Here is a 27,759-nt window from a genome sequence, read left to right as displayed (position 1 = left end):
GTAGTGAGAAACAGCTATGATGAAGCTGCAAGTGATATTCTGGCTTTAAAGAGTCCTGTAGTTATTTATTATTTTAAAAAATTGTCAGTTCTGCAAAGGAAATTTGTAAGATCTACAGAAATGGCAGTTAAGTTTTCTTCGTTTGTAAGAAAATTTTGTTTTTTATTAACATTAGGCTAGTAGGACATTATCAGAAATGTATGTAGCATCTTTTATCACTGAGTAATAAAAGTATAGCTGTCCTTTTGGGGGGGGAGGGAGGTCTTAAGTGACTTTTTCTGGGGTTACACAGCTAATAAGTCCATCCAATTGCTCATAAGATTTTTTTTAGCAAGTTTTTTTGTTTCTTCTTTTGATAGTTGGTCAAGTAAAATTTGATCCACCCTTAAGGAAGGAGACAGAGCCACATCATGAGCTGGTAAGTAATATAAGCTGTTATTCTTAGCTCTGAGAAATATATATATATATATATATATATATATATATTTGTTTATTTAACCTTTGTGACATCAGTACTATTCAGCAAGGGAGAAAAGTGTTGATAATATTTTTTAAAGCATTTGGGAAGTGTAAGGTAAGCAGTTTTGAAAATTGTCAAATCTGTTAATGAGATTGATTATCAATTATAGGTCATCTGGACTCATACATCACTAATAAACTAGTGGAATAACTTTAATGGTAATTTCAATATTCTTTGTTTAAACTTTTTTTTAATTTGACCCTTTTATTTTTTTTTCCTATTTATATGTTTCAATTTTTTGTGTCTGGATTTTTTTTGCGTGTGTACATTAAGGTATATTTTTCTAACTTATCAAGGGTTTAAATTAGAATGTTGTCCCAGTAAAGAGCACATTTTTAAATTAAATAATCTGTCTTCAAGTTCATAGGTCACTTTATAAACTTTAATAAAGTACAGTATATGATCAGAGTACTAAACTTAACTGTTCTTAACACAAATTTAATGACTGATTTTTCTCATCTTTACTCTGATGTACTGGCTTTGTGACCATGTGCTAGTCACTTTAGGGCCTCCACTTAGTTTTTAAATTACAAGTCTTAATGGCAGGCCAGTTGCTGATTTTTGAAGAATTTTTTTAACAATAATTTCCTATACTTATGAAATCAGAGGTCCTGTTGATCAAAAAAAATCTGCCTTTCTTAAAGTATTTAGTAATACTAGATACATTCTTGATAGGGAAATTGCTTAAAATAATTCAGATGATTTTAGTCTCTTGGGGACTAAAATCCCCAAGAGGGGGAGGGAGGTGTTAAAACTTTACCTTTTAAATATTATAATTCCTTTAAAAACTTCCAGTAAAGCTTTTGTATGTCCAGCTTTAAAATTTATCTTAAATATAAATTAAATCTAATTAATTTAAGGAATCATAAAGACCAAGGGGGCAAATCTCTTATTAATAATTAAACCTACTTGGTCAGTTTTTTTCAGCCAATGGAAGGAATTGTTAGTTTTCTCATGGAAATTATCTGATTTGGGAATCCATAGGAAGGGAAGATTAAAGGAAAATTATTTTATGATACATGGGAAGAATAAGTAGAGGTGGGAGGTACTGAGAAAATTGAAATGAAATTGACAAATGCTAATTGTATTTTGTTAAGGCAGCTTTGTTCATTTTGCTTTTCCCTACCTACCCTTGTCATTATATGTATTCAAACCCTAAACTAAAATTTAATATTATCATGCAAAGTTTATTGTAGATGCTTTTTCTTAAGCTTTTTAATATAACTTTGCATTTGCCTTAACAAAATTATGTTGGCAGGACTTATCCAACTTGTGAAAATTTCCCTTTGTGTATTTGTGGCTTTTGTTCTAAGTGTAAATAACCTGGGTTTCTTGGTCTCTGTCTGCTAAACAGCCCGACAGTGACGATTTTTTGGACAGTTCAGAAGAAATATACTACACTGCAAGATCTAATCTGGTATTTCTCATCTTCTGATTTTCTTTGTCAGAGTTGGTTTTGTCTTATATTTTCTTTACAAAGCACTTACATTTTGTCCAGTTGTACCATGTTCATTATTTTCATTAGTTTATTTTATTTAGCATTAGCAAACTACCATATATTAAAGGCAAAAAATTTTTGTTTAACCAGAAATAATTTTTTCTGTGGATAACTTGTTACTGTTTTTATGAAAAGACTCAGTATTTACCCTAATATTTATCATTTGTAATCAGAATCAAAAGTTAATATGGGAAGTCATATATATTCCTTTTGGATATCTCTTCTTTGTTTTAATACAGAACATTTTTCATGTAGTTTAAAGAATAATATATGTATATATTAGAAATTAATTTTGGTTTTTTTGGTTAATTTGATTAAATTCTGGTTAATTTTTTTTAAAGAATTATTGGATCACGCTCAGTTTTCTTAGGCCCACACTGTATTATCCTACTGTTTTTATCATTGAAGCCATTGGTAGTAAGAGCATATGAATATTTAAAGGAAACATTAAAATCAAATGTAACAAATATGGTGGCATCATATTAAGTGTAAGGCCGCCTCTCTCTATCCTTGACCTTTCTGTTTTTAAAAAAAAAAAAAAGTGTCTCATTTCAAGATCCCATTTTGGTATCTTATATGTTTCTGTCTTTTGGACCTAAAATAAAGTTTTTATTAATTCAGTTCAATTTAACAAGAATCTATCAAGTACTTTGTATATGCTTTGACTGTGCTAGATATTGTAAGGAATTCAGAGTCCTGTAGGGGGAAATAGGATTTAAATATATATGAATATAGCACAAGACAAGAGTCAAGTACCACACTGTGTTACACAGACAGCCAGCAGTAGAGAATTCAGAAAGGAAAGTGAGGGTGGGCCAGAAAAGCAGGGGTAACATCTTGAAACACTTAAAACTTGATTCAAATATCTAATTTTAGTGATTTCATAGAATTTCACAGTGGTCGGCATAGTAAAGATTATCTAATCTTTACTCATTGTTTTGAGGTTTAGGAAACTGTGGAAAGTTTAGCTGTTTATTTGTTTTTTTAAAAAAAGAGCATAACTAATCAAGACACAATCATTTATGAAAAGAAAGAACATGAAAACATGTTTAATGTGTATACTTGTGGATCTTCCACCTCCATGAAGGGGTTTATTAGAAGTATCGTCTATACTTTTCCTACTTTATCTTTATAATTTTGTTATATTACTTCCAATGTTTTTTAATGTGAAGTTATTTATTTTCCATTTACATTGTTGTAGTTATCTTGATAAGTGTATTATTTGTGCTAATTTATATGCTAATATAACTGAGAATACAAAAGAGGTAGAGGATTATCTTTAAAATTATAAGATACCAAAACTGTCAAAAGATCAGATAGAGAGGTTAAATGACTCAGTCTCAGAAAAGGTAATAGTTAAAGCTCTAAAGGAACTATTAAAGAAAAAGCCAGAGTTCTTTAAGTATTTAGAATTTTTTAGAATTCTATCAGATTTTTAAACAACAGGTAGTATTTATACTTCACGTTATTCTCAAAAATGAAGAAAGCACCTTGCAGAGTGCTTTTATCCATATTTAAATTGAAAAGTCACCATATCTTGTCCCAAGTTTTTTTGATGTTTACCTAGTATGATAATATATAATTAGTCAGCATTGAATGACTTCCACATAAAAGACCTCATACAGGACAGCTTATTCTCTTAAATCATCAAGAATGCCAAATTTAATTGTACTATTATTTGGGGCATGTTGTTATAAAATTAACATAAGATAATCAATCTTTCCTGCCTACTTATTAAGAAAACACTAACTTTGAAATTTCAAGGAATGTTCTAAATTTTTTTTATTTTATGAAACATTTAACCTGCTAGATTTCTTTTTTTTTTGTTGTTATTTTTGCTGAGACAATTGAGGTTAAGCGACTTGCCTAGGGTCACACAGCTAGGAAGTGTTAATTAAGTGTCTGAGGCCAGATTTGAACTTAGGTACTCCTGACTTCAGGGCTGGTGCTCTATCCACTGTGCCACCTAGCTGCCCCCAAATTTCATTTTTAAAGGTAGAAATAGGAAATGCTCTCCACACTCTAATGGTTAAAAATTTGATTAGTTCATCTTTTGCTTCACAGAGTTTTCTAACATTGTTAAAAATTCAGTTTTTCACTTAATTCAACCTGTAGGTAGGTTCATTTTTAGCAGTCTGTGATTCAAGTTGTTTTTTTACCTAATTGTTTCCTATAATAAATAAATCTTTACTTGTTTGTTTTTTTTTTTTTGTCAAATTGAATGTTTATCTTTTCTTTGATTATCTTGAGAAAATCTTTATTCAAACTACAATTTTTTCAAATATTATAGCAAAACATTGCTTAGCCTTCCTACTGTTTTCCTCTCATATTGAACTATTTTTTGCTAAGGTATTTTTGGGGGAAAGGGAGAGAGTGAATTGGGGTTAAGTGACTTTTGCAGGGTCACACAGCTAGTATGTGTGAAGGATCTGAGTTTTGGATTTAAACTCGGGTCCTAATTACTTAAGGACCAATGCTGTATCTACTACACCTTCTACTTGCTCCTTTGTTAAAAATATTTGTTTCATATTTTTAGACTGTTTTACCTTACTTACTGCATTTAGACTTTACATCATTCTGGAAGATTTCTACCATTGTATAGCTACTTTGATAGAACTCATACTTTCTGTTTCCATTATCCCATTGCAAATACCTTTCTTTTTTGTTCCAATTCTTTTTTTTTTTTTATTACCTCATTTTTCTTTCATGTATCTTCCTAGTTTGGGATATTATCTGTCAAATCATTTAAGTTTTGACCTTCTGTTCCTTTAAAGTGGATCTTTTTAAATACTTTTCTTTCTAAGATTAGGTAAATTTTAGCCCAGTAATGTCTTCATGTCCTCCCTGTTTGTTAATTTATTTTAATTCTTAATGCAGCCAAAAGTAGCCATTCGTTAGCAAATCATTATCTGATTCCCACTTCTAGCTAATTTTGTCAATATAGGGTCCTGGCCCACATGACATTAGCAGGTACTCTACCAGATAGTTGCGAGATTTTTTTTTAAGCTACAGAAACTCAAGTAGGGTATCATCTAATGCATAGATTTTGTGCCATGCATGGTGGAGGAAGTATATGTACCAATTAGATTACAAATCCTTAATATTATTTAAATGAATTGTTATTTTCTTCAAGAATTTTAAGGTAGCAGAGTTGTTGGTTTGTTTTTCTTTTTATTTAATTTCAAACAAATATCCCAGAGTTCTTTTTATTACATAGGCAGTTTCAAGTCCTTTATCTTTAAAAAAAAAAAAAAAAAAAAATTTTTTTTTTTTTGAAAGCTAGATGGTGCAGTGGATAAAGCACCAGCCCTAAAGTCAAGAGGACTTGAGTTCAGAGCTGGCCTCAGATACTTAACATTTCCTAGCTGTGTGACCTTGGGAAAGTCACTTAATCCCAAATGCCTCAGCACAAAAAGAAAAGAAAAGAAAAACATTAGTATTATTATCATTAAGAGCTGTTGTACCCTCAATTCACTTATCTCTGTCATGTTTATTTCTTCTTTATTGTGTCTGTGAAGTGCTATCTAAATGAAATGATAAGCTAAGTAAGTTATTCTTAATATAAGAATATTTCATCTATAGCTTGCTTAATGTTTGGCCCATTTTGGATATTTCTCTGTATCTAAAGACCTGACATAAAAATGTCTTCACTGGCATATGCATCTTTCCAGTCATTCTAAATTCTGCCTGATTAATTAATTGAAGTCCCGCTTAAGTGATTTCAAGTCTACTTTTTTCCTTTTTTTCCTCAAAGGTCACTAACCCCTTTTGACAAATTTTTTTCATTGCCATCAAATTTTTATTATTAACATAATCAGATGATCTTAACACCTCTCTTAGAAATATTGTCTCAGTTGGTACTAATGCAACAGAAATTATGGTGTTTCTGTTTAGTTTTTGTTTATTTCTGTTAATGTGAAAAGAATATAGTCTTGGGGTTATGATGACTAGCTGAGCTAGAAATAAAAATCTTTATGGAATTTTGCAGTTTTTGTCATATTATCTCAGTAAGAAGGTCTTCATTATCTGCTATATTTTTTAAAAAAAGTATCTAGGGTTAGAATTGTATCCATCAGGGCTTCTTGTGATAATAATATTAATATGAAATTAAAAAAAAAAAAGAAAATTACAGTAAAATTGTAAATAAATGTATCAAAAAATAAAGGGCTAAAAGTTAACAAGAGGATTCTGAATACAATATGCAATTAATATTATTTTTGTAATTGTTTGCATGTGCTGGGATAACATTTTGATTTTATCCTTTTAAGAAATACCATTAGAGTAAGTAAAATGGGCCTTGTTTTTCATTCGAATTTCATATGAACTTTACAACTATGCAATGTTTTATTTTCTTTTTTTTCTTTCTGGTAATAAATTGCAGTATTATGGGGAGTACCCACTTATTCTTTCTCCTAAAAAAGAAAAGGAAAGGAAATAAATTTAAGTTTTGTTCTAAAGCAATATTTTTGTTTTCAATTTTACTAAAAGCTTTTTGACATTTCAGAAAACAAATTTTATAGAGATTTTTCACTTCTGTGAAATGTAAAAATAAATTATTCTAGCTATTTTCATGGACTAAAAGTGTTTGTGGTAGAGAATTGTATTTATATATCCTTCTAGGCCAAAATAACAAAATTTATTGAACAAGAAAGATAATGTTAGACAACAGTTTATATCATACTGAATTGGAACTAAATTCATTAAAAAAAAAAAAACCTATAAATGCAAATTATCCTGAGGAAATTAAAAGGTTAATATTCAGCTCTGTGCCACAACACTTTTTGAACTATAGTGTAGAGAGGAACTGTAGGTTTATCTGTGAAAAAAGGCATCTTTTCATATGCCCTCCATTGTTATAAAAAACCCATATTTTAGTTTCTGATCAAATGCTTGTGTTTGAATTGTTTGATTTTTTTTTACTCTTCTACAGCTCGAAACCTATAATCCACAAAGATGTAGTCAAAGTGACTTACACTGATAATTTCAATATCATTAATGTCAGGCATAAATCTTTTGAGCATTAATAAGATATCTGTACTATATATTTAGTTCTATAGTTAATGTCAACATAACTTATGATTTAAAATTATGGAATGTTTTCAGAATAATTGAAAAGGTCTTTAGTATTCAATTGTAATTAGTAATGATTTGTCCATTAATAATTAGTTTGCTTCTATAAAATACTGAAAAACTAAACATTTTATAGGCTTAATTCTTGTATAAGTTTATTTTTTTTTAATAATAGTTTTTTTATTTTCAAAATACATGCAGAGGTAATTTTCATCATTCACCCCCTGCAAAACCCCATATTCCAAATTTTTCTCCTTCCATTCCACCACCCCCTTCCTTAGACAGTAAGTAATATAATATATGTTAAACATGTACAATTCTTCTAGCATGTATTAAGTTCAAATTTTCAAAGGTGCAGCTTTATTTAATTTGCTATTTTTTTTTAACCCAAGGGAAATTAAAGAAAGGTAATACAAAAGCACATCTTATGTTTTATCTTTCAAACCAAACCAAAACAAAACTGTTCTCCATTATTGTGCCTAATAAATGAAGTTTTTAACACAATTTCATTTTTTATTATTTTAATGATCAGATTTAGACATGGAATTTTATTTAAATGGCAGGCAGTCCATGTAATCTTAGCACTCTTAGAGTTCTTTTACTATATGTCTTTGAAAATAATACAACTTTAAATACATAACCAATAAAAATTTCTTTTATCTGTAATTTCATTCTTTGAGATAATGTATAATTACATAATTGACTCCTGGTTTTTGCTGTTGCTTTTTCGTTTTACCAAATGTTTTACTTTGTAAAATTAGGATCTTCAGCTGGAATATGGACAAGGACACCAAAGCAGTTATTTTTTAGGTGGAAATAAGTAAGTAAAGTTTTTATTAACTCAAAATTGAGGGTTATTTAAATTATCTTTATTATAATAATCAAAACAAAGTTATAGTTATATTCTATAATAGAGTATTTTTAAATATTGATTTATATTGTGCTAATAATAATAATGACAATTTTTATATATAGGTGGATAAATTCAAGAAGAATTTGAAGAAAAGTATTTAGAAAATTTCCAGCTCTTAACTATTATGAAGTAAAATATGAAACTCCATTCTAACATACACTTCTTTTTTCCAGTTTTTCCTGAACAGTCTTTGGGCTGTTATATGCTTTAGCTCACTAATGGAATAAAAATTATAACTTGAATTAACCTAAAAAATAGAATTTTATTAGGATATTACTTGCATAAATATAATCCACAGGAAAAAAGTGTGATGGTGAAATTATATTTCACCTAATAACTGCCTCAGACAGATTCTAGATTATACCATAGTTCAAACCATAAAGGAGTATGGGTAACAAGTGTTGCTTAAATTTTTTTCTGTATCAATCAAAAAATGTTTATTAAACTCTAGAAACTGAGGACTCAAAAAACTAATCGACTCCATTCTTTTAACAGATACTGTTAATTCCTGATATTTTCATTATGTTCATTACTTAGGTAATGTGCATATTTTAATTTATAATTATATTTGGTTCATCCCTCAGAAATTATTAAAATAATTTCTCTTCTACATGTTTATAGTCTATTTCAGAATCTAACAGAAAAAAATTTAAACAGGTTTAAATTACTCCACAAAAGTTTTTTGTGGGTTTTTTTTTTTTTTTTTTTTTTTAGTCAAATTTGTGTTTTATTTGTACACCTTCCTATTTCTGTCCTGGAACATTTCCCCTTTAAAATGTCTTCTATTAGTGGTATCTTGAAATAATTTAAAGAGTATTTTATAATCATTTGCTTTACCATTGCTCCTTTGATTTCCAAAAGGCAACACTTTATTTTAAGGGTGGGAAAGGAGAACATGACCTTAGAAATAAGAGATTTGGGTTTGATTTCCAGTTCTGAAACTTATTGATGCCAAGGCAAGAACCTCTTTGAACTTGTGTTTCCTCCTTGGTAAAATAGAGATTACAATACTTGGACTGTCTGGCCCCAGGATCAGCCCTAGAAGTGCTTCTCAAATCTTAAATCTCTATTTGCATTTTTTATTTTTATACTTATGCATTAACATCAGGTATGTGCTTGGATTCATTGTTTTCTAAGTCAACAAGAAATATTCCATCCTGTCTTTGGAAAGGTCTTCTCCAAAAGGAATAGTTAATATTTTCAAGTATATTATATTTTTCAAATATGTGTGTTTTTAGCCAATTTAATGTTTTTCTTTGATTGTTTTAATTGCTGGTTCAAGTTTTATGTCACAAACTACAATTTCCTAGTTAGTATAATTTGTAAATTATAAATATTCATATTTCATGAATGTGATCATTTAAATACTTAAGATTTCAGTTGTCAACATATTTCATTAATCTTTAGATCGTGGTAGAAGTGAAAATAATTTAAATTTTTAAAAATTAGTTAATACTTATATTTAATATTCATTATTTCTCCTATTTCTGTGTTTTAAAATAGTTGGAAAGTAGCTTCTGAATACTAATGGGTTTTTTGGACTCTAACTAAAAATCATGCCTTAATTGAAGATCATTTAATTATACCAAACTTGTCATCCTTCCCCATGTAGACGTGAGTTCTCTGGAACATAAACTTTAATTCCTTTAATATAGCTTCCAACTTAATTAACTTTTATTTAAACAAAATTATTTTGTAAAAATATTTCTTAAATTAGCAAATATACAAAAATTTCATTATATAAAAATAGAATGCAATTATTATTTCAAGTTGGTTTTAGCTTGTTAGAAGTCAGAAAAGTCCTATTTGGTATCATGTATAAAATCCAACTGTCTTAGGGTTTGGTCTAAACTTGAGATTGTCCTTTTGATCAAATCTAAACATAAATATCAATTGAAGACAAATAATTTGATAAAATTGTTCAGTTCATTTTTCTGTTTTAATGAATAACTTACAAAATAATAAAAACTTTCAGAAGTACAGAAAAAATGCAATATCAGCAAATGACGTATATTGCCTTTAAAAAAGAAATGACTTTCCAATCTGATTGTGATAATTAAAATTATTTACAGAGTAATTTATTTTGACTAGGCAAAAAAAAAGTTAATAATTTTTACAACCTTCATTTTTTGATTAATTGGATCACTGCTTAAGGAATTGTACTCTATATAACGATTCACTGGCAAGGTAGGTTGGCCAAAAGTTGCGTCTTTTGGCTATGTTTTGTGTACAAGCATATTCCATACATGTGACATGAGCATGGATGTAGCACTCCTCTTTATTGTATTTACTTGTGTCTGCTTTGTTCTTGTGACTGGGCAGTGTTTTAAAACTCAAAAGTATTTCCTGTTCTCTCCATAGGTATTCAGGCAGACAGATTTCCACTTGTGGGTACTACTACTTAGTGTAGACCAGGCAGGAAGTACCTAATTAGAACTACAATGTAGTTATTTTTGTTTCTGTTTTTCTGAGGATGTTCTTTCCGAGCATCTCATCTTTGGCATTTTATCTCTGAAGTGGATGACAGAATTAAATTCCTCTGGCTACTTAATGGAAGGTTATTCTTGCTAACTTCATTTTAAGAACCAAACCCAACCAGAGGTTGGTGGACAAAGAAGGAGAACTCAAGTTAGAGAAAGTTTAAGAAGGGAAAAAAAAGTGTTAATAAATCTAATAATTATCTTAAAAAACTCTTTTCTATTATTGGGAACACAGTTATTCTGAAGTGCTCTTGGGTGATTGAAAGGACCATGGTGGTTTTGACATGGATTAGGATTGAAATACATTTCAAAATTTGGTACTCTTGGGTTCCAGGCTCCAGTCATCAGGGCCACAATTTCTCTTCTTTCTTACTCAAACTAAGGGGTGGAGGGACAATTAGGGGAAATGGACTTTTTTTCTGTCAGCATTGTTTTGGCTATTTATAACATCATTCATGGGCTACACAAAATTATCAACTTACAGAACTCAGTTCTATAACTGAGGTGGTTGTTGTGCCTAACTTTCATTTCATCATCACCTGCTATTACCTTAGCAAATGATTTCAAGGGCCTTATATGGCTCTTAAACCAGTTGTTCCCCACCCCTAATTTAAGGAGTTATATGTATTTAATTACTTGCCTGTTTTGCTTTTGTTTCAAAATTCTAGAATCGGAGCTTTCTAAATAAAAACCATGGAAGGCCAAATATATACCAAATAAGTGAAAATTAATAATCTTGTTAAATTTTAGAATCAGAGCTTTCTAAATAAAAACCATGGAAGGCCAAATATATCAAAAATAAGTGAAAATTATTGATTTTGTTAGGAAAAGAATCTTAAATATTGTCTGGTTATTTCTGCTAACCTGTACCTTATGCTCACAAAATATGAAATATGCCAGCAAATAGTTTTATTAATCTTGGCATTGGAACACTCATATCATAGACTTTTTAAAAATCAGTCATTCACTCAACAAGCAGTTAGTGAGTACTTACTACACACCAGGCATGTGCTAAGTGCTAAGGATACAAAGAAAGGTAAAGACAATCCCTACTCTTGACTTAATAGAATCAAGAAATCTTGACTTCCACAACCCAGTGGAGAAAAGTTGTCCAAATCTTAACATTTTTTAAAAAAAATTTTATAATATTTCAAATAACTGGCTGGTCTCTTTTTTCCACTTCTCAGAGGACTAGTAAGTAACATAAGAGAATGTTACAGTACTCTAGCTCCTCTGTTGTCTCTTATCCTCAGTCTTATGTACTAGCAAGAATTCTAAGTATTTGATGACAGAAAAAGCCTCTATTTTTCTTTTTGTTAATTCAAGATTCTAGGATAAAAATCCTCTGCTAACTAGCTTTTACCTGAAATTCCATCATAGGCATATTAATTAATGACCCCAGAACAAATTTTTGTTCTATTTTTAGATGGTCAGATTAGAGCTGGTTAGTGGATGAGGTACTGGACTTGAAATCAGAAAGACACTTCATATGCTTTAGTAACTGTAAATCTGCACGTCTCTTAATTCTATATGTGTTGGTCTCCTCCCAATTTCTTAGCTGAGTTGCTTTGTACTTGAAGGAGGGAATGTCCAAACTGGGAATTACCCATACTGACAGTGTCGTAGCTTCTTTGTATAGTCATGTATAGATTTCAGTGACCAAAATCTCAAAAAGTACTTGAAGGGGTGCTTCCTCTTGGTTACTAGCCTTGTATTAGCTATAGTATTGAAGAGCATTGTGAATTATGAAATTCTGTTTAATTTCAACGTCTCAGTTTATTCTCTTACAAAGTAAAATAACTAGGGCTTGTCTGTCTGCATCACCTATTGTTTGAAGGTGTTAGCATATTACTTTATCTATTGAAAATATTAATTAACTGCTATTTTGGTTTACTAATCTGTAAAAGAGTTAGGAATATATGATCTCAAAGGTGCCTCTAAACGAGATTCTCTTCCACTGACGTTTATAAACTCTGTCATTTAATTTTCAACAATTCTGAGAGAGTTCACTAAACACATGAAACAAAAGTTTACTAAAATAATACTGTCCTTTGCAACCTGGCTGCAATATATCTTTCCAGCTTGATTATACATTAACCCGCACATACTCAAAGTTCCAACACTATTGGCCTTTTTTGTCTTTCTTTTCCTATGACACGACTTTCTCCCATGTTCCATGGTTACAGTGTATTTCCACCTCCCATTCGCTTTTAACTCCTCCCAGTACCTTTCAGAAGAAGTTCTACCTTGTCCATCAAAAACCTTTTCTAACTGGCCTTTTTCTCTCCATTAAAAAAAAAAATTAACCTTGTTTCTCTCAAGTATATTTTATATATCTCTTGATGTAATGTAAATTCCATGAGGGCAGAGACTGCTTTATTTCTGTCTACCTACAGTGCTTAGCATATAATAGGAATTTGTTTAATCCTTTAGAGAAAATACAGTATGTTTGTCATAATTTTCTTATAGGACAAATCAGGAAATAAACTCTTATTGGTTTCTGCTCCTTCTATTCTAGAAAGCATATTTGGGTTATTATAGAAGAAATGGATTATTTACTCATTTCATTGTAGCAAGGTTCTTTTTGTGTCATGGGCCCCTTTGGCTAGTCAGGTGAAACTTGGGAAGCACTCTCAGAATTATGTTTTTAAATTAATGAAATTAAATCTATAGAATTATAAAGGAAAGTTGTAATGAAATAAAGTTATAAATTTTAAAAATAATTTCAAGGGCTTAGGTTAAGAATCCTTGTTATAAAGGATCTTGCATTGAAGAGTAATGAGTGATCTTTGGAAGGCTTTGGTTTTCCTGTTCCTCTCCTGACAACAAAAAAATCTTTGAAATGGGCCTAAATGTAGTATCCTTCCATTTGGTCTAATTCAGGCTCAAACTTCCCAAAGTGTAAATTTGTTTGCCAGTACACCCCTGGAGAACAGTTTCTACAGGTAAGTAACTTTGTCTTCTGTGAGAGCAAAGTGCTGCTACATTCATGTATTCACATCACATGCATGCATGCTTTTGCAGAGAGGTCCAACGTTTCATTTTATAGGATTGTCTGGGAGCATGACTTTTGAAAAATGTTATATTCCATATTTTGAAAAAGAGAAAATATGAATCAGATTAATTCTTTTCTCAGTAGCAGGCTTGAACATTTCTGAATATAAGCCTGAAATTAATTTTTGTCATTCTTAACTGTGACTTTGCTTATTAAATGTCTTCTCTTTAAAAAAAATTTTTTTCTTTGAGTATGAAAATCTCTTTTTTTTAATCATCTTTATGATGTTTGAAGTATCTAGCCAGGAAAGTTATTGGTAATCCATCATTAAATGTGCTTAAAGAGGACAAATGCATATAACTTTATAATATATTGTTGGAACTGTTTAAATATAAATGATACTATTTTTGTATATATCAAATGATAAATGATAAAGTTTTATTCTTATGATTATATATATTTCCTAAATATTTTTGTTTTAATTTTTCAAAGGAGTCTTTTAAAGTCTGTTGAAGAAGAATTACATCAGAGGTAATTTTTATATGTACTATTTTTTAAATTTTTATATACTTTTCCATGCTGCATTAGCAGTTTTAAGTTTGCCTCTCTGTTCTCTCTCCCCTTCCTCCAACCTCCCCAACATTCCACCCCCCCCACCCCTCCAAAAAAATTTTTTTTTCTTAGCCCAAGGCTAAGCTAGAAAGGGTAAAATTCTTAACAGAAGTAGTCTTTACAGTATAATTAGAGAATTCTCTTCTCATCAGTGAAATCCTTTTAGCCATTTTATTTTTGTAATCTCTTTAGGGGACATGTGGCACATTTAGAAGATGAAGAAGGAGATGATGATGAATCTAAACAGTAAGTCCTTAGAATTTATCTTGTATGCCATTCATAGTGAGAGGGGGAAATTTTTCATGTTGGATTAAATATTGTATATAATAAGTGTAATTTTCAAAATTTTCCCCTTTTTTCCATAATTTTTCCCCCTTTTTTCCATAATTGTTCATTGCTCATATTTTAAAGAAAAGTTTTCTATTAAATTGTCTTATTAATCTCAGTTGCTGATTTGATAGCTTTATTCTCTTAAGATTAAAAGTTTAAGTTTTGTTATTAAACATGACTCAGTTGAACAAGTATCTGTTAAGGACCTACTTTATGTAGAGAGAAAATGAGAAGAACATGAAAAAGGCAACTTGACATTACAGTCCTGTGTTTGCTAACTATTATCACATATAGGTAATTTAACTTCTTAACTGCATTACAGATTATGAACAAGTTGTACCAGTCTGCATTTTTAGAAAGAGTTTAGTTTCCACACTGGCAGTTATGAAATTAGTCGTTTAAACAATATGTGGAAATATTTTAAATAAAGGATATATCCATATTTTATACACATACACATTCATATTTATACAGCTTTAATGCCCTAAAGGTACACAGAGCCTTTTAGGAAACCTTATTTTATGCATATGTGCGGAAATGGGAAAAGATTTATTTTAGGATATTTCAGTACTTCAAGAATCTCTTAATTTCACTGTTTTGAACATTCCTTCCACTGTCAGATCCTATCACAAACTTATTTAGTAGATGCTTTTAAAGAATCTGCTATGGTCAAAACAATCATCATGTTCCATTCATTATAGCGATAGCCCTCTCCAAACTAATCTGTGCTTGATTCTTGAACATCAGACATTATTCATAGCTAGTCCCAAATTCACAGCCTTTGTACTTTGATAGATCCTTTGACAATCCTTGAAGAATCAGGGCAGCATGCTTTATGCCAGACAAAGGCATTAAATCGGGGTTTTGGTGAAGATCATTATTGAATTGGATGGATAATCTTCTAAGGTCCCTTCTCACTTAAAATTCCATAGAATTCAATATTCTTTTTAAAAAGTAAATTCCTTTTAAGTGCAAGTGCTTCAGTTGAATCCACATGAAGTTTTTATAAGTTTTTCAGCCTTGTTATTTCATGCTAGAAATGATAGGAACTCATTTTATAATATAACATTCTCTCAAATATCATGTTGCTATACATAGCTATATCTGTTTCAAATTTTTTGCTTGATTTTTTATATTGACTATCCTTTTAACTATTATTTAGGAAGTATAATAATTTTCTTTTCCAATTTTAATATGGCATAGTATCAAAAAAATAATGAAAGCATATCTTCTCTGTAGCTTTCAAACTAACATTTCACTCAGAAATAGAAAAATCTTAAGGATCTGAAAAAGTATTCATCACTTTTTTGTACTGATTTAAAAATGAGAAACTTAGACTATTCCTTTAGGCTTGAAAAAATGTATCTAGTAATATTTCACTTCCAAAACTTTCTATGAGAGTTTTAATTTTATGATTTACTATTTTTTAGTTCAACTATGAAAGCAAAGGTTCCACCCCCTTTACCACCAAAGGTAAGAAAGTTTCTTTTCATGATTAAATTTTTGAGATATGTAAAAAAGTTTTGTCTTTTTAAAATGTTTAAGTTCTATTTTATTTTTCTCTAATAATATATAAAAACATTTTCAGTATTCTCCTTAAAATTTTTTTTGATTTCCAAATTTTCTCCTTTTCCTTCCCATCTTATTAAAAAGGCAAGTATAGATTATACATATATAGCCATGCAAAACATATTTCCATGTTAGTCATGTTATGAAAGAAAACAGACAAAAATACCAAAGAAAAATAAAGTTGTTTTTTTTTTAAAGCATGCTTCGATCTGCACATTCCATCTGTTTTTTTGTCTTTTTTTTTTTTTTTTTTTTCCTGGAGATTGATAGCATTTTTTGTTATAAGTCCTTCATGTCTTGGGTCATTATATTGCTAAGAATAACAAAGTCATTTACAATTAATGTCAGAGGAAATGAGTACTCATCATCTTCTGTTGCTATTGTCTTGGTTCTGCTCATTTTATTCTGCATCAGTTTATATATCTTTACAGTTTTTTTTCTGAGAGCATTCTGCTCATCATTATAGCACAGTAGTATTCTATTAGTCGTATATGAGTTGTTCAGCCATTCCTCAATTGATGGACATACCCCTCAATTTTTAGTTCTTCCATTAAAAGAGCTACTATTTTTGTACACATAGGTTCTTTTCCTTTTTATTTCGTTAATTCTTTGGTGTGCAGACCTCCTAGTAATATTGATTGGTCAAAGGGTATGCATGGTCTTATATCTCTTTGGGCATGGTTCTAAATTGTTCTACTCAAAAGTCAGTAAACAAGTTTGCTGATAATACATTAGTGTCTTAGTTTTTCTACATCGTTATGTTCCTTTTCTGTTATATTAGCCAGTCTAATAGGTGTAGGGAAATAATAACCAAGAGTTGTTTTAATTTGCATTTTCTAAAAAATTGTTATTTAAAACATTTTTTTTTCATGACTATAGATAGCTTTAAATATTTTAAATACTTAATTCTGAAAACAGCCTATTCATATCCTTTGGCAATTTATCATTTGAGGAATGACTTATTTCTATAAATTTGACTCCTTTCTCTTTATGTTTGAAAATGGGCCTTTCTCAGAGAAATTTCATGTAAATTTTTTTAACAATTATAATTATTATGTATTTTCCTCCATTCTATTTCCCTCATTTATCTTTCGCTCACCTTTCAGCCTGTCTATTTTCAAGTGTTTTGTTTCTGACTTTAATTCCCTAATCTGCCCTGCCTTCTGTTAAACCATTTCCTATCCCCTTCTCTTCTTACTTTCCCTATATAATAAGATGTGTTTTGTAGTATTCCCTTTTGAGCCTATTTCAAGTGTACCCTGCCACCTCCCTCATCTTCTCCAAGGTAAAAGGTCTGTTATGTCAAATAATATACTCCATTTTAACTCTCCCTTTCCCCCTCTCCCAATGCATTCCTCTTTCTCACTTCTTAGTTTTAGTTTTTTAGATAATCATCCCATCATACTGAACTCAGACCTGTGTCCTTTTTAGATGTCTACGCCTTTTAACTGACCTAATTAATGTTTTTTAAAAGTTGCAGGTATCATTTTTTCGTGTAGAAATATGTATGAACAGTTTAATTTTATTGAGAATCCTTATGATTTCTCTTTCCTGTTTACCTTTTTATTCATTTCTTGAGTCTTATATTTGAAAGTCAGATTTTCTATGTAGCTTTGTTCTTTTCATCAGAAATGCTTCTATTTCATTGAATATTCATTTTTTTTCCCCTGAAGAATATATACTCACTTTTGCTGAATAGATGATTCTAGGGTAATCCTAGCTTTTTTGCCCTCTAAAACTATTACATCCCAAATCTTCTGATCTTTTAATGTAGGAACTGCTAAATCTTATGCTATTCTGACTGTGACTCCATGGTATTTGACTATAGACTAGAATTTTCTTAACTTGGTATCCATTTATTTGGTGTTTTTTAGACATTTTTAAATTTTGTGAATGTGCCATTATCATTGCTTTCCTTTGTCACCTTGGGTGTGTTTTGTTTTAAGCATTTAAATGTTTGTTTTAAGAAGTCATGCATGGGTCTCACCTGACTGCCAAAGGCAGTTCCATGATGCAAATGCGGACATTAATTAAATTTTAAAAGATATTCTACCATTTATTTAGAAAGATGATACTATTGACTTAAAAGTGAATGACTTTTGTCAAGCATAGCACTCTAAAATTTTCAAAAATACATTTGCTCTTTTGCTTAGCATAGTACTGTTTAACTGTTTTCATTTATCTGATTTATCCAAGAACTTGAATAGGAAAATTTAAACTTGTGTTTATCTCTTTTTAAATTATTTTAGCTGATTGAGTTTCTGATATCAATAAAGAATGATGATTTGTCTTCACAGAGGGTTTAGCTTTCAAAAGACATGTTTTATTAGATAAGTTAAATTAAGCTCTTTCCTTCAGGAAAATAATTTTATTTAACTGCTGTATCCTTACAACTTTTATGTATCATTTCAGCCTAAATCCATCTACATACCACAGGAAAACCCTGCCACTGAGGATGATAATCAAGGAACAATCAAGAGATGTCCTGTGCCTGAGAGTCCAGCAAAGCCATCACAAGTTCCACCCAGACCACCACCTCCCCGGTTACCCCCACAGAAGCCTGCTGCTTTAGGTATTAAGGGAAAAAGCTAAGTAAAATCTAGCAACACTGAACATAAGACTTGGGGGAAGGAAAAAATGGATCTTAACTATTGAGAAATTGAATCTGAATATAATTTAGGGACAAGAGCTAGGAAATGGTATATCCATCTTTTCCTGCTTTTTCTCACACAAATGGTAGCATTTTATTGAAAATGTCCACAATTAAAATTCTCAGTTTGGAGGTTTTTGTTTTTGTTTTTTGTTTTTTTTTTAATTTCTCTTTAAGATTTCTTTTTGTAACATTTTAAAATTAGTGAATAATTTTTGTTTATCTACTTTAAATGTTATTCTATAAGAAAATATTAAGGAAATATGAAAAGGAAAAAATGGTGAACATACTTTTCATTTCAAAAAAGCTCATTTCTTCTCAATATGAAAAATCATCTTTAAAAAAAATTTGGAAATTCTTTAATGTACATCAATACTCATAAATATGCATTTTGTTGAAATTAAACATGTCTTATTTAAGGTAATGGACTGAACTCCTTCCAGCTGAATGGTGAACGAAGTGGTTCATTATACCAGCAGCAGAATGAAAATAAAGGCACAAACCTTTCAAGGAAAGAAAAGAAAGATGTACCAGTAGGTATTACTTGTAAACTCTATTTGTACACTATTATGGTCATGCTGAGATGTGAAGTGACTCAATTTAATACTTGATATTCTAGAATACATTATAAAATTTGAGCTTCTCAGTATATAGGAGCACTTCTTTTTTTATTAAGTAAAACTTTTTAAATCAGTAACTATTAGTATCAGTAAAAAATGAATACAAAAGGCCCCATCCCCCATTAAGGATAAGGCAAGCTACAGTATTTCCCCCAGTCTACTTAACTGGACTAATATAGTCACTACTATATTGTAATACAGTCTAATTATCCTGGACAGTCCAGTACAGAGTTAGTGGCATCATTGTTAATTTTAAGAGAAAATCTGAGTGAACAGGGAAAAATGAAGATAAACGTTTCTATCGTAGGTCACTAGGGGAAAAAGCAAACTGTTAGCTATTTATATTTTATGTGTTAAAATGCTCTAATAGAATATTTTTGTTATGTCCTGTAAATATAAAAAGTTTTTAATATTTGGAAAGAAAACCCCAGCTATATATTGATGTCCATCAGTTGCTGAGGAGAAAAATAAATTATTACTTCTTATAGAGAAGATCCCAATGAAATTAAGTTAAGAAAAGATTCCATTTAATTTTGTATATACTAGTTAAAGTGATATTTTTATCATATTAGAACATTCTCATCAGTAAGCACACACATGTCGTGCAATTATACTTAAGTCCCTGCTTTTTAAAAAGAAGAGATGTTATAAAATCATTAGTTCTCATTACTCCCTGCTCTAAGCTGAGTAAGAAATGTTAACAGTCTTTAAGTTTGAAAGCAGTATATTATTATGAGATCTTTTTATAATCATTCTAAGTCTTAAACAGTTTTTAAAGATTGGAGACCTATTCAACTCAGCTCGGCCTGCTCTCGAAGTGATTAATTCAAAAATTAAGTGGTTACAAATAGAGAAAGGAAGAAATCCTTGATTAATTTGATTATTAATTCTCATATCATTCTAACATCTCTTGAGTTCACATTTTAGCGGAGATTGAATGGTTGTAGGCAAAATAACTCTCTAGGTTGTACTTAACTTTTTCAGATATTTCATTTCAAGTAGATAAGTTAGAAACTATTTCCTAAACTCTTCATCCTTACTTAGTTCTTTTTTTTTCCCCTTAATATTAATATTAGCCTAAGGAGGGGGGGAGGGATGGAGAGGAAAAAGGGGGAGGGAGGAAGGGAGGAGTGTGTTTTTCACAGACTTTTAATCTAAAATGTATGATAGCATGTATGGTAAGTAAGGATTTTGTTCTATGTGCTTTTTTCTTTTCTTTCTTTTCTTCTTTTTTTTCCTGAGGCAATTGGGGTTAAGTGACTTGCTGAGGTCACACAGCTAGGAGGCTTTAAGTGTTTTGCCACATTTGAACTGGGGTCCTCTTGTTTTCAGAGCTGGTGCTCCAACCACTGAGCCACCTAGCTGCCCCTTATAGCTTTTTTTCTAAGCAAACTTTCACTTTATTGTCAAACACTGTAACATCTAAGAGAGGTTTTAGAATTTTTAAAATTTGAATACTGGGTATTTTATGTATAGTTTTATACAGCATGCACATTTACAGGGAAAAATTTAAAATAATAGTAGACTTGTTCTACCATTAGCAGAAAGCTCATCTTTTTATATTAAAAAAAGATATGGTTTTCCTAATGAGGATCATGCATCTTTTAGTTATTTATGAATCCCCCCCCGCTCAAAAAAAAACTGTAGATTAAAAATCCAGTCTAATTTCAAAAGAGAATCCATAACAACAAAAAATTATTCTGCACTTGTAATATTCTTTAATTAGATTACACTGGTTGTAACTGCTACACATTTTGAGAAACACATAACTTAACATTTTAGTTATGCAAAAATAGATAATATAATACAATACTACTAGGAACCTCAATTTAAGGAATACTGTTTATTGCGTAATGGTAATAGAGAACTATCATCAGGAGTTGACAGTAATACCAATTAAGAACATACATGAAGGAATTTATCTTTAAAATACCTTACCGGAAAAGAAAAAATTTGTTTCAGGCTAGTATTTGAAAAATATGTCAAATAAATTGCTTTATATAAATTAGTACTTTGTCTACAATTTATTCTTTTCACATGACCTTAATCTGATTGTACCTTTTGGATTTCACTCTATTGGGATTACTTGCATTTCAAATATTTTCTAATTATAGTACAGTTTTTAATTCTGTTCCTTGGAGTTTATTCATAATTTTTTTACTTTAACCTTGAAATTAAGATAATCTTTTTATAAAGTCTATAATTATAATTTGTCTAATGCATTTCTTTTTCTAGAAACCTATTAGCAATGGTCTTCCTCCAACACCTAAAGTGCATGTAAGTACTAAATGGTGAAAAGGTAAGTTATTAAACAAAACAGGAAAATGAGATCATTGATACTCATTTGAATCAGTGGGTATATTATTTGCCTATTTGAAAAATATTTCTGTAGCCACAGTGTAAAATATTAGAAATTCAGAATTAGCAAAATATGTATTAAATCTATAAACACATCAGTGCCTTTTTCCTTCTAGCTTTTGTTAACACCTTCATTCTCTTTAAATTCCTTATTCTTTTTATTTAATTTGTTCCTGTTGTACTTATACTTAGAATCTTCATTGATTTTCCAAGGCTGGGCCTTTTTCATTTTTGTTTTAGTACCCCCAGGACTTACCTCCCCACCTTAAACATAAATTATTTAAACATTAATAAACATTTTCTGGAATTTTAATATTAGCCTTTCAAATATTGCGATTAATATGTATATTATCATTTTTTTAATTATTTAGTTATAGCTTTTTATTTGCAAGATATATGCATGGGTAATTTTTCAGGATTGACCCCTGAAAACCTTCTATTCCAACTTTTCCCCTCCTTCCCCCCACTTCCTCCTCTATATGGCAGGTAGACCAATACATGTTAAATTATATTAAAGTATGTGAATAACATGTATTTTAAAACATTAGTTTGCGTATAATTTGTACATAGCTTTTCAAAATAATACAAACACTTTACCCATAGGCTTTTTTTCTGTACCTATTATTCACCATTCTACTATCTACAGCCTCTACTCATTCTTGAGAAGTAGACATGGAATCAGAGACCCAGCGTTCAAATCCCAGCACTATTAATTGTTATTAACAATGTGACTATTCAAAGTACTTAACCTTTTTGGCCCTCATTTTCCTCATTTACAGAAGCAAAGGAGTTCAGCACATCATCTTCAGAATCCTTTCTAACTGGAAATCCTGTTATAAACTGTAGAATCTTTAATGCTTCAAAGAGACTAGTCATAGTTTGCTGTTTTGCCTCCCAATACCATAGTCTCAGTACATATATATAGAAATCCAAAGAATTAATTACTCTCTTACCAAAATACCTTACATAAATGCATAAATACATGCACACTCAAACACGTTTAAGGATGAATAATGTGCTACCAAAATGTGCTGTTAAGGTGACCAGAAATATAATTAGTATAGACAGATCTTTTAAGCACTCCATATTTAATCCTGACATAATTAACCAAGTAAGATAAATGCTGATCTTAGCATGTCTTAAGACATGTAAGTAGAATATTAATCTATTTCAAGTCATGCTTGTGTGACATGGCAGTGATTACTTTAATTCAGAGCTAGCATTGACTTTTTTAAGCTATTACTTTTTATTTTTACATTCACTTTTTAAATATGCCATATATATATTTATTTCATCTTCAAGGGTAAATGTTACCTTAACTTATTTCTAATTATTTTTTTCAGTTATCTTAACAAGAGCCAACCTTATGGAATTGATAGAAAGCTAGTGTAATGGTTAGGAAGACCTGTGGTCAGTTTTTGCTGACACATACTGGCTATAGGGCACTGGATAAGTCATTTAGCATCTTGAACTGTGAATTACAAAGGAAGTGCTGACCTACACCCTTAGAATTTCCTTTATCAGTAAAGTCTCAGGTCTTTCCCTCCACTACCTTAAAATATAATTAATATTATTTAAATTAGGTGATTTCTACAACATAGCAAAAGTTTCACTTTTTGAAAATGATTTCCTTCTACTACTTTGTAATAATTCTACTTAAAAAAATTTTAATTCCTTGGAAATATTGTTTATTAGTTGTATCTGAGTAAAGTGAAATTTTAGTTAAACTATTTCAGGTATTTAGCTGGGACAAAATCCTTCATTTAGTTACTAGTATTGAAGAAAAGTATTTGTCCTGTCTCCGGTGTCTCTTACCTTATTTACTTGCCTTGATGTAGCAGTATAATGCCTAGTATGTCAAAAGTTATTCTTTTAACTTAGTATAACTTTGGAATAAAGACTTTTATCTGATCAAATTTACCCACATTCTTAACAGTTATTATGAGAAATTAAATTGAGAAATGGTCTATAAAATAAATGTTGATTGTGATCAAAATAGAATTTTTCAGTTGATATTTTATTGGATTCTTGACTTAACATAAGGCAAAATTTAAATGACAAAATTTTTGCTGGATATTTCTTAAGAATCACAAAGTTTGAAGAACTTTAATCTAATGCAAATTCTATAAAATGTCCTTGGGGAAGCTTTCTAGAAAGAAAAAAAATTTGGGATATATTTTGTACAGGAAAACTGCTAGAAAGACACATTTCTCATGAGACTCTGGGAGAAAGAAGTTATATTCAGTTTTATTGCTTTTCATTTTCCTAACATTTTCAGCCATCAGAATAATTTTACAAGCAAAATAGGAAAAAAAGCTTTACCTTTCTGACTTTTTCAATTTTATTATTATCCTAGAATATTATAATGCTTTTCATATTTGTTATTGAGTTAATATCATACATAAACAAATTATCAAAAGGGAAAGCTTCTTTAGTCATATTTATTCAGAAAATCAGAAGAATAAAAAATATTTCATGTTTGTTTTTTTCTTTCCTTATTTTCTAACATATTTAAATCTTCAACCATTAGAACTTTTTATATATTGGCTTTACAATTAGAAAGATTGTTTGAAGAATTACCAAAAATTCTAGATGCCTTTTTTAAAAAATAAAAATTAACCATGTCAACCTTTTGCTTAGTTTTTTAAGCATACTGGCTCTGTTTTACTTTTTCAGATGGGTGCTTGTTTTTCAAAAGTTTTTAATGGGTGCCCCTTGAAAATTCACTGTGCAACATCATGGATAAACCCAGACACAAGAGGTAAATACTATGTGTATTTGTCATGCAGGGATAACATTTTAGTTGAGACATTCAAGCCATTCAGTTTTATTCACCTTGTCAATGTATGACCAAAGATAAAAAGTCTTGTTAATATTGCCTTTCATTCAAATTAAAATAATGAAGATCATCTTAATGTTAAAATTATAAACTATATGTATCAGTTGTTATTACTACTTTTTCTTATACTATGTAACCATCTCAGTAGACCTTGTGACCAAACTCTTTAAGATTTGTGTCCTGGCAGGCATCCAGTTTTTAGTTAGTAGTTTAATGGTGGTAGTCAAATACATTAATTGTTTGGCTTGGCAACCTAAAGTAGCCCACATGCTATTTTGAATTGTTTGCCCATTTTATATCTTATATCCTTTATAATAAAAGAGCAAAAGATATAAAATAAGTATATTTTTAAAAATATTTTTTTCAAATTTATTATTTATTTTTAGCCTTTTTTTCTTCTAAAATTTTGATTTTCAAGTTTTCTCCTTCCAACCACTCACCTAATCACTGAGAAAGCAAACAATATGATAACAATTATACATGTGAAATCATGCAAAACTTGTTTCCATTTAGCCATATTTCCACAAAAAGCAAGAAAAATAAAGGCAGAAGATCATACTTTGGTTTGTACTCAAAATTCACAGATTGTTTCTGGAGGTGAATAGCATTTTTTCATCATGAGTCCTTTGGAATTGTCTTGTGTCATTGAATTGATCACAGCAACTAATTCTTTCATAGATAATCCTTAGGCATTGTTGTTATTGTCTGTGCACAATTAATCTCCCAATTCTTCTCACCTTACTTTGCACATTAGTTCGTATAGGTTTTGCCATGTTATTCTGAAAGCACTCATCTTGCATTGATTTCTTCTTCTGAACACTGCCTTCTAATTAAATTTGACTCAGTTCTATAGTCATATTTTGACTATATTTTGAGTATATATTTTGAGAAGTGAGGGCTTTATCAGATAAACTTGCTGCAAAAATCCTAATTTCTATAGTATCTTTTAATAGAACACAGTTTCTCTGATTATCTTTTTTAATTAGGTCTACTTTTATTTTTGCTTTCTCTGAGAGATCATTGATTGATACCCCAGCCTTTTTTTTTTTTTTAATTTCACTGAAACATATTAAATTCTGTTCCAGATGTTTATTGTAACTATGTCAAGGATGTCTCTTATAAAGACATATTGTTGAATTCTGGTTTCTAATCGATTCTGCTATCCACTTCCATTTTATGGGTGAACTCAATCCATTTATCTTCATAGTGTTCTTACAGTCCCATTTTCTTCAATTGTTTCTTTTTATCCCTGTCCTTCCTAAAAAGTCTGTTTTGCTTCTAACTGCTGCTTCCCTTATTCTACCTTCCCTTTTATCTTCCCCCCATACTCCCATTCTTCTCTTCCTCTCCTCTTTTCCTATGAAGCTCTACAATTATACACAATTAAATGTTTATATATATATTCTTCCCTCCTTGAACCAATTTCAGTAAGAATGAGGTTCAAGCATTGATCATTCCCTTCCACTTAAAAGCTTTTTTCTGAGTACTTTTTTGAGAAAAAAATCTTCCCTATTCTACTCCCTTCCTCTTCTTCTAATGCATTCCTTTTTTTTCACCCCTTCATTTTTTTTTTTTTTTTTTTTTTTGAGATCATTCCAGCATAATCAGTTCACATCCATGCTCTTTGTCTATGTAAACTACCTTAATCTTCCCTGATAAAGAAAAAGTTCAGGGTTGCTAAGTGGCATAGTGGATAGAGTACCAGTCCTGAAATCAGGAGGACCTGAGTTCAAATCTAGCCTCAGACACTTAACACACATCCTAGCTGTATGACCTTGAGCAAGTCACTTACCCCCAGTTGCCTCAGGAAAAAAAGAAAAAGTTCTTAGGAACAACATGTCTTATCTTCCCATGTAGGAATGTAAAAAGTTTAATTTTACTGGGACTCTTAGGATTATTCTTCATATTTATCTTTTTATGCTTCTCTTGAGTCTTGTGCCAAATTTTCTACTCAGCTGTGATTTTTTCATCAGGAATGTTTGAAAGCCCTCTGTTTCATTTAATATCCATTTTCCCCCTAAAGAATTTATACCCAGTTTTGCTAGATATGCTCTTAATTGTACTCCTAGTTCCTTTGCCTTCTAGAATGTCATTCCAAGGCCTCTGCTCTTTTAATATGGAAGCTGCTAAATCTTGTGTGATCCTAATTGTAGCTTCATGATATTCGAGATTTTTTTTAATGGATGTTTGCAATATTTTCTCCTTGACCTGGGAGGCATGGAGTTTTGCATTAATATTCCAAAGAATTTTCATTTAGTGATCTTTTTTAGGAGACTATAAGTGCATTGTTTCAATTTCTATTTTGCTATCAGACAGTTTGTCTTGATAATTTTTTGAAGTATAATGTCTAGCTTTTTCTTTGGTCAGGGCTTTCAGGTAGTCCAATGATTATTTATTTATCTCTCCTCAATGTATTTTTCAAGTCTGTTGTTTTTCCAGTGAAATATTTCACATTCTTTCATGGAGTAATTAATTAGCTTCTTTCTTTACTGAATTTTTTTTTTTTCCATTAGGCCAATTCTATTTTTTATGGAGTTATTTTCTTAAGTTGTGTGTCTGTGTGTGTGTGTTTTGCCAAGTTGTTAATTCTGTTTTTACAGTTTTCTTGTATCACTCTCATTTCCATCCCACCCCATGTTTTTCCTCTATCATCCCCCTCCACCCCCAGAGGCAGTTCGGGTCACACAGCTAGAAAGTGTTAAGTGTTTGAGGTCAGATTTGAATTCAGGTCCTTTTGACTTAAGTGCTGGTGTTTTATCCACTACACCAACTAGCTTCCCCTCCTGTACTACTCTTAATCTCTTTCTTACTTTTCAGAAATTTTTATTGGATGTGTGTCCAATTAAGATTTTTCTGTGAGGTTTTGTTTATAGCTGTTTTCATATTGTTGTCTCCTAAGTTTAGACTTTGTCTTCCCTGCTACCACAATAGCTTTCTGTGGTCAGTTTTGTTGTTATTTGCTTTTTTTTTCCAGTTTATTTCTTCCCTTTGAACATTATGTTAAAAGTTGAATTCTGCTTACTTGGATATGGGGAGACACTATTTCAAGCTTTAGATTTTTTTTGTGCTGTTGCTTTCAAAGCTAATATTGGTTGTTTCTTAGGTGGTATGATACTGGGTAAGATATGATTATTGTTCTCCTGGTCTATACTGGTCTTTAAAAAGTGACCAGAAAGGCCACTGCTCTCTTGTGTCCAATTCCCAGAACTCCTCTCCACTCTAGAACTGAGCCCCAGAACTGGGTATGGGCAGTAGAGTTGCCGCACCCAGTGCCAACATAAGAGTCCCCAGTCAGTTCTTTCTGA

At 30.4% G+C, this 27,759-nt stretch overlaps 1 protein-coding gene across 4 annotated transcripts in view; it reads left to right on the top strand.

Annotated features, from left to right (window-relative positions):
• Positions 1–27,759, top strand: part of MAP4K3 (mitogen-activated protein kinase kinase kinase kinase 3) — a 173,232-nt gene that overhangs the window by 111,119 nt on the left and 34,354 nt on the right. Inside the window, exons 14-24 of one of the 4 annotated variants that reach the window (XM_031950391.1) lie at positions 360–418; positions 1,875–1,937; positions 7,850–7,908; positions 10,156–10,188; positions 13,969–14,007; positions 14,281–14,334; positions 15,849–15,891; positions 18,400–18,559; positions 19,058–19,170; positions 21,493–21,534; positions 24,292–24,376. In XM_031950391.1, the coding sequence (XP_031806251.1) occupies positions 360–418; positions 1,875–1,937; positions 7,850–7,908; positions 10,156–10,188; positions 13,969–14,007; positions 14,281–14,334; positions 15,849–15,891; positions 18,400–18,559; positions 19,058–19,170; positions 21,493–21,534; positions 24,292–24,376 (750 nt within the window). The remainder of the gene's footprint in view (positions 1–359; positions 419–1,874; positions 1,938–7,849; positions 7,909–10,155; positions 10,189–13,968; positions 14,008–14,280; positions 14,335–15,848; positions 15,892–18,399; positions 18,560–19,057; positions 19,171–21,492; positions 21,535–24,291; positions 24,377–27,759) is intronic. The other 3 variants (XM_031950392.1, XM_031950389.1, XM_031950390.1) reach the window with 3 other exon arrangements.

This window comes from Sarcophilus harrisii, chromosome 2, assembly GCF_902635505.1.
Source record: "Sarcophilus harrisii chromosome 2, mSarHar1.11, whole genome shotgun sequence".
In the NCBI taxonomy this organism is placed as follows: domain Eukaryota; kingdom Metazoa; phylum Chordata; class Mammalia; order Dasyuromorphia; family Dasyuridae; genus Sarcophilus; species Sarcophilus harrisii.
The sequence above is the reverse complement of the archived record's forward strand: the minus strand, read 5'-3'. Positions and strand labels throughout refer to the sequence as shown.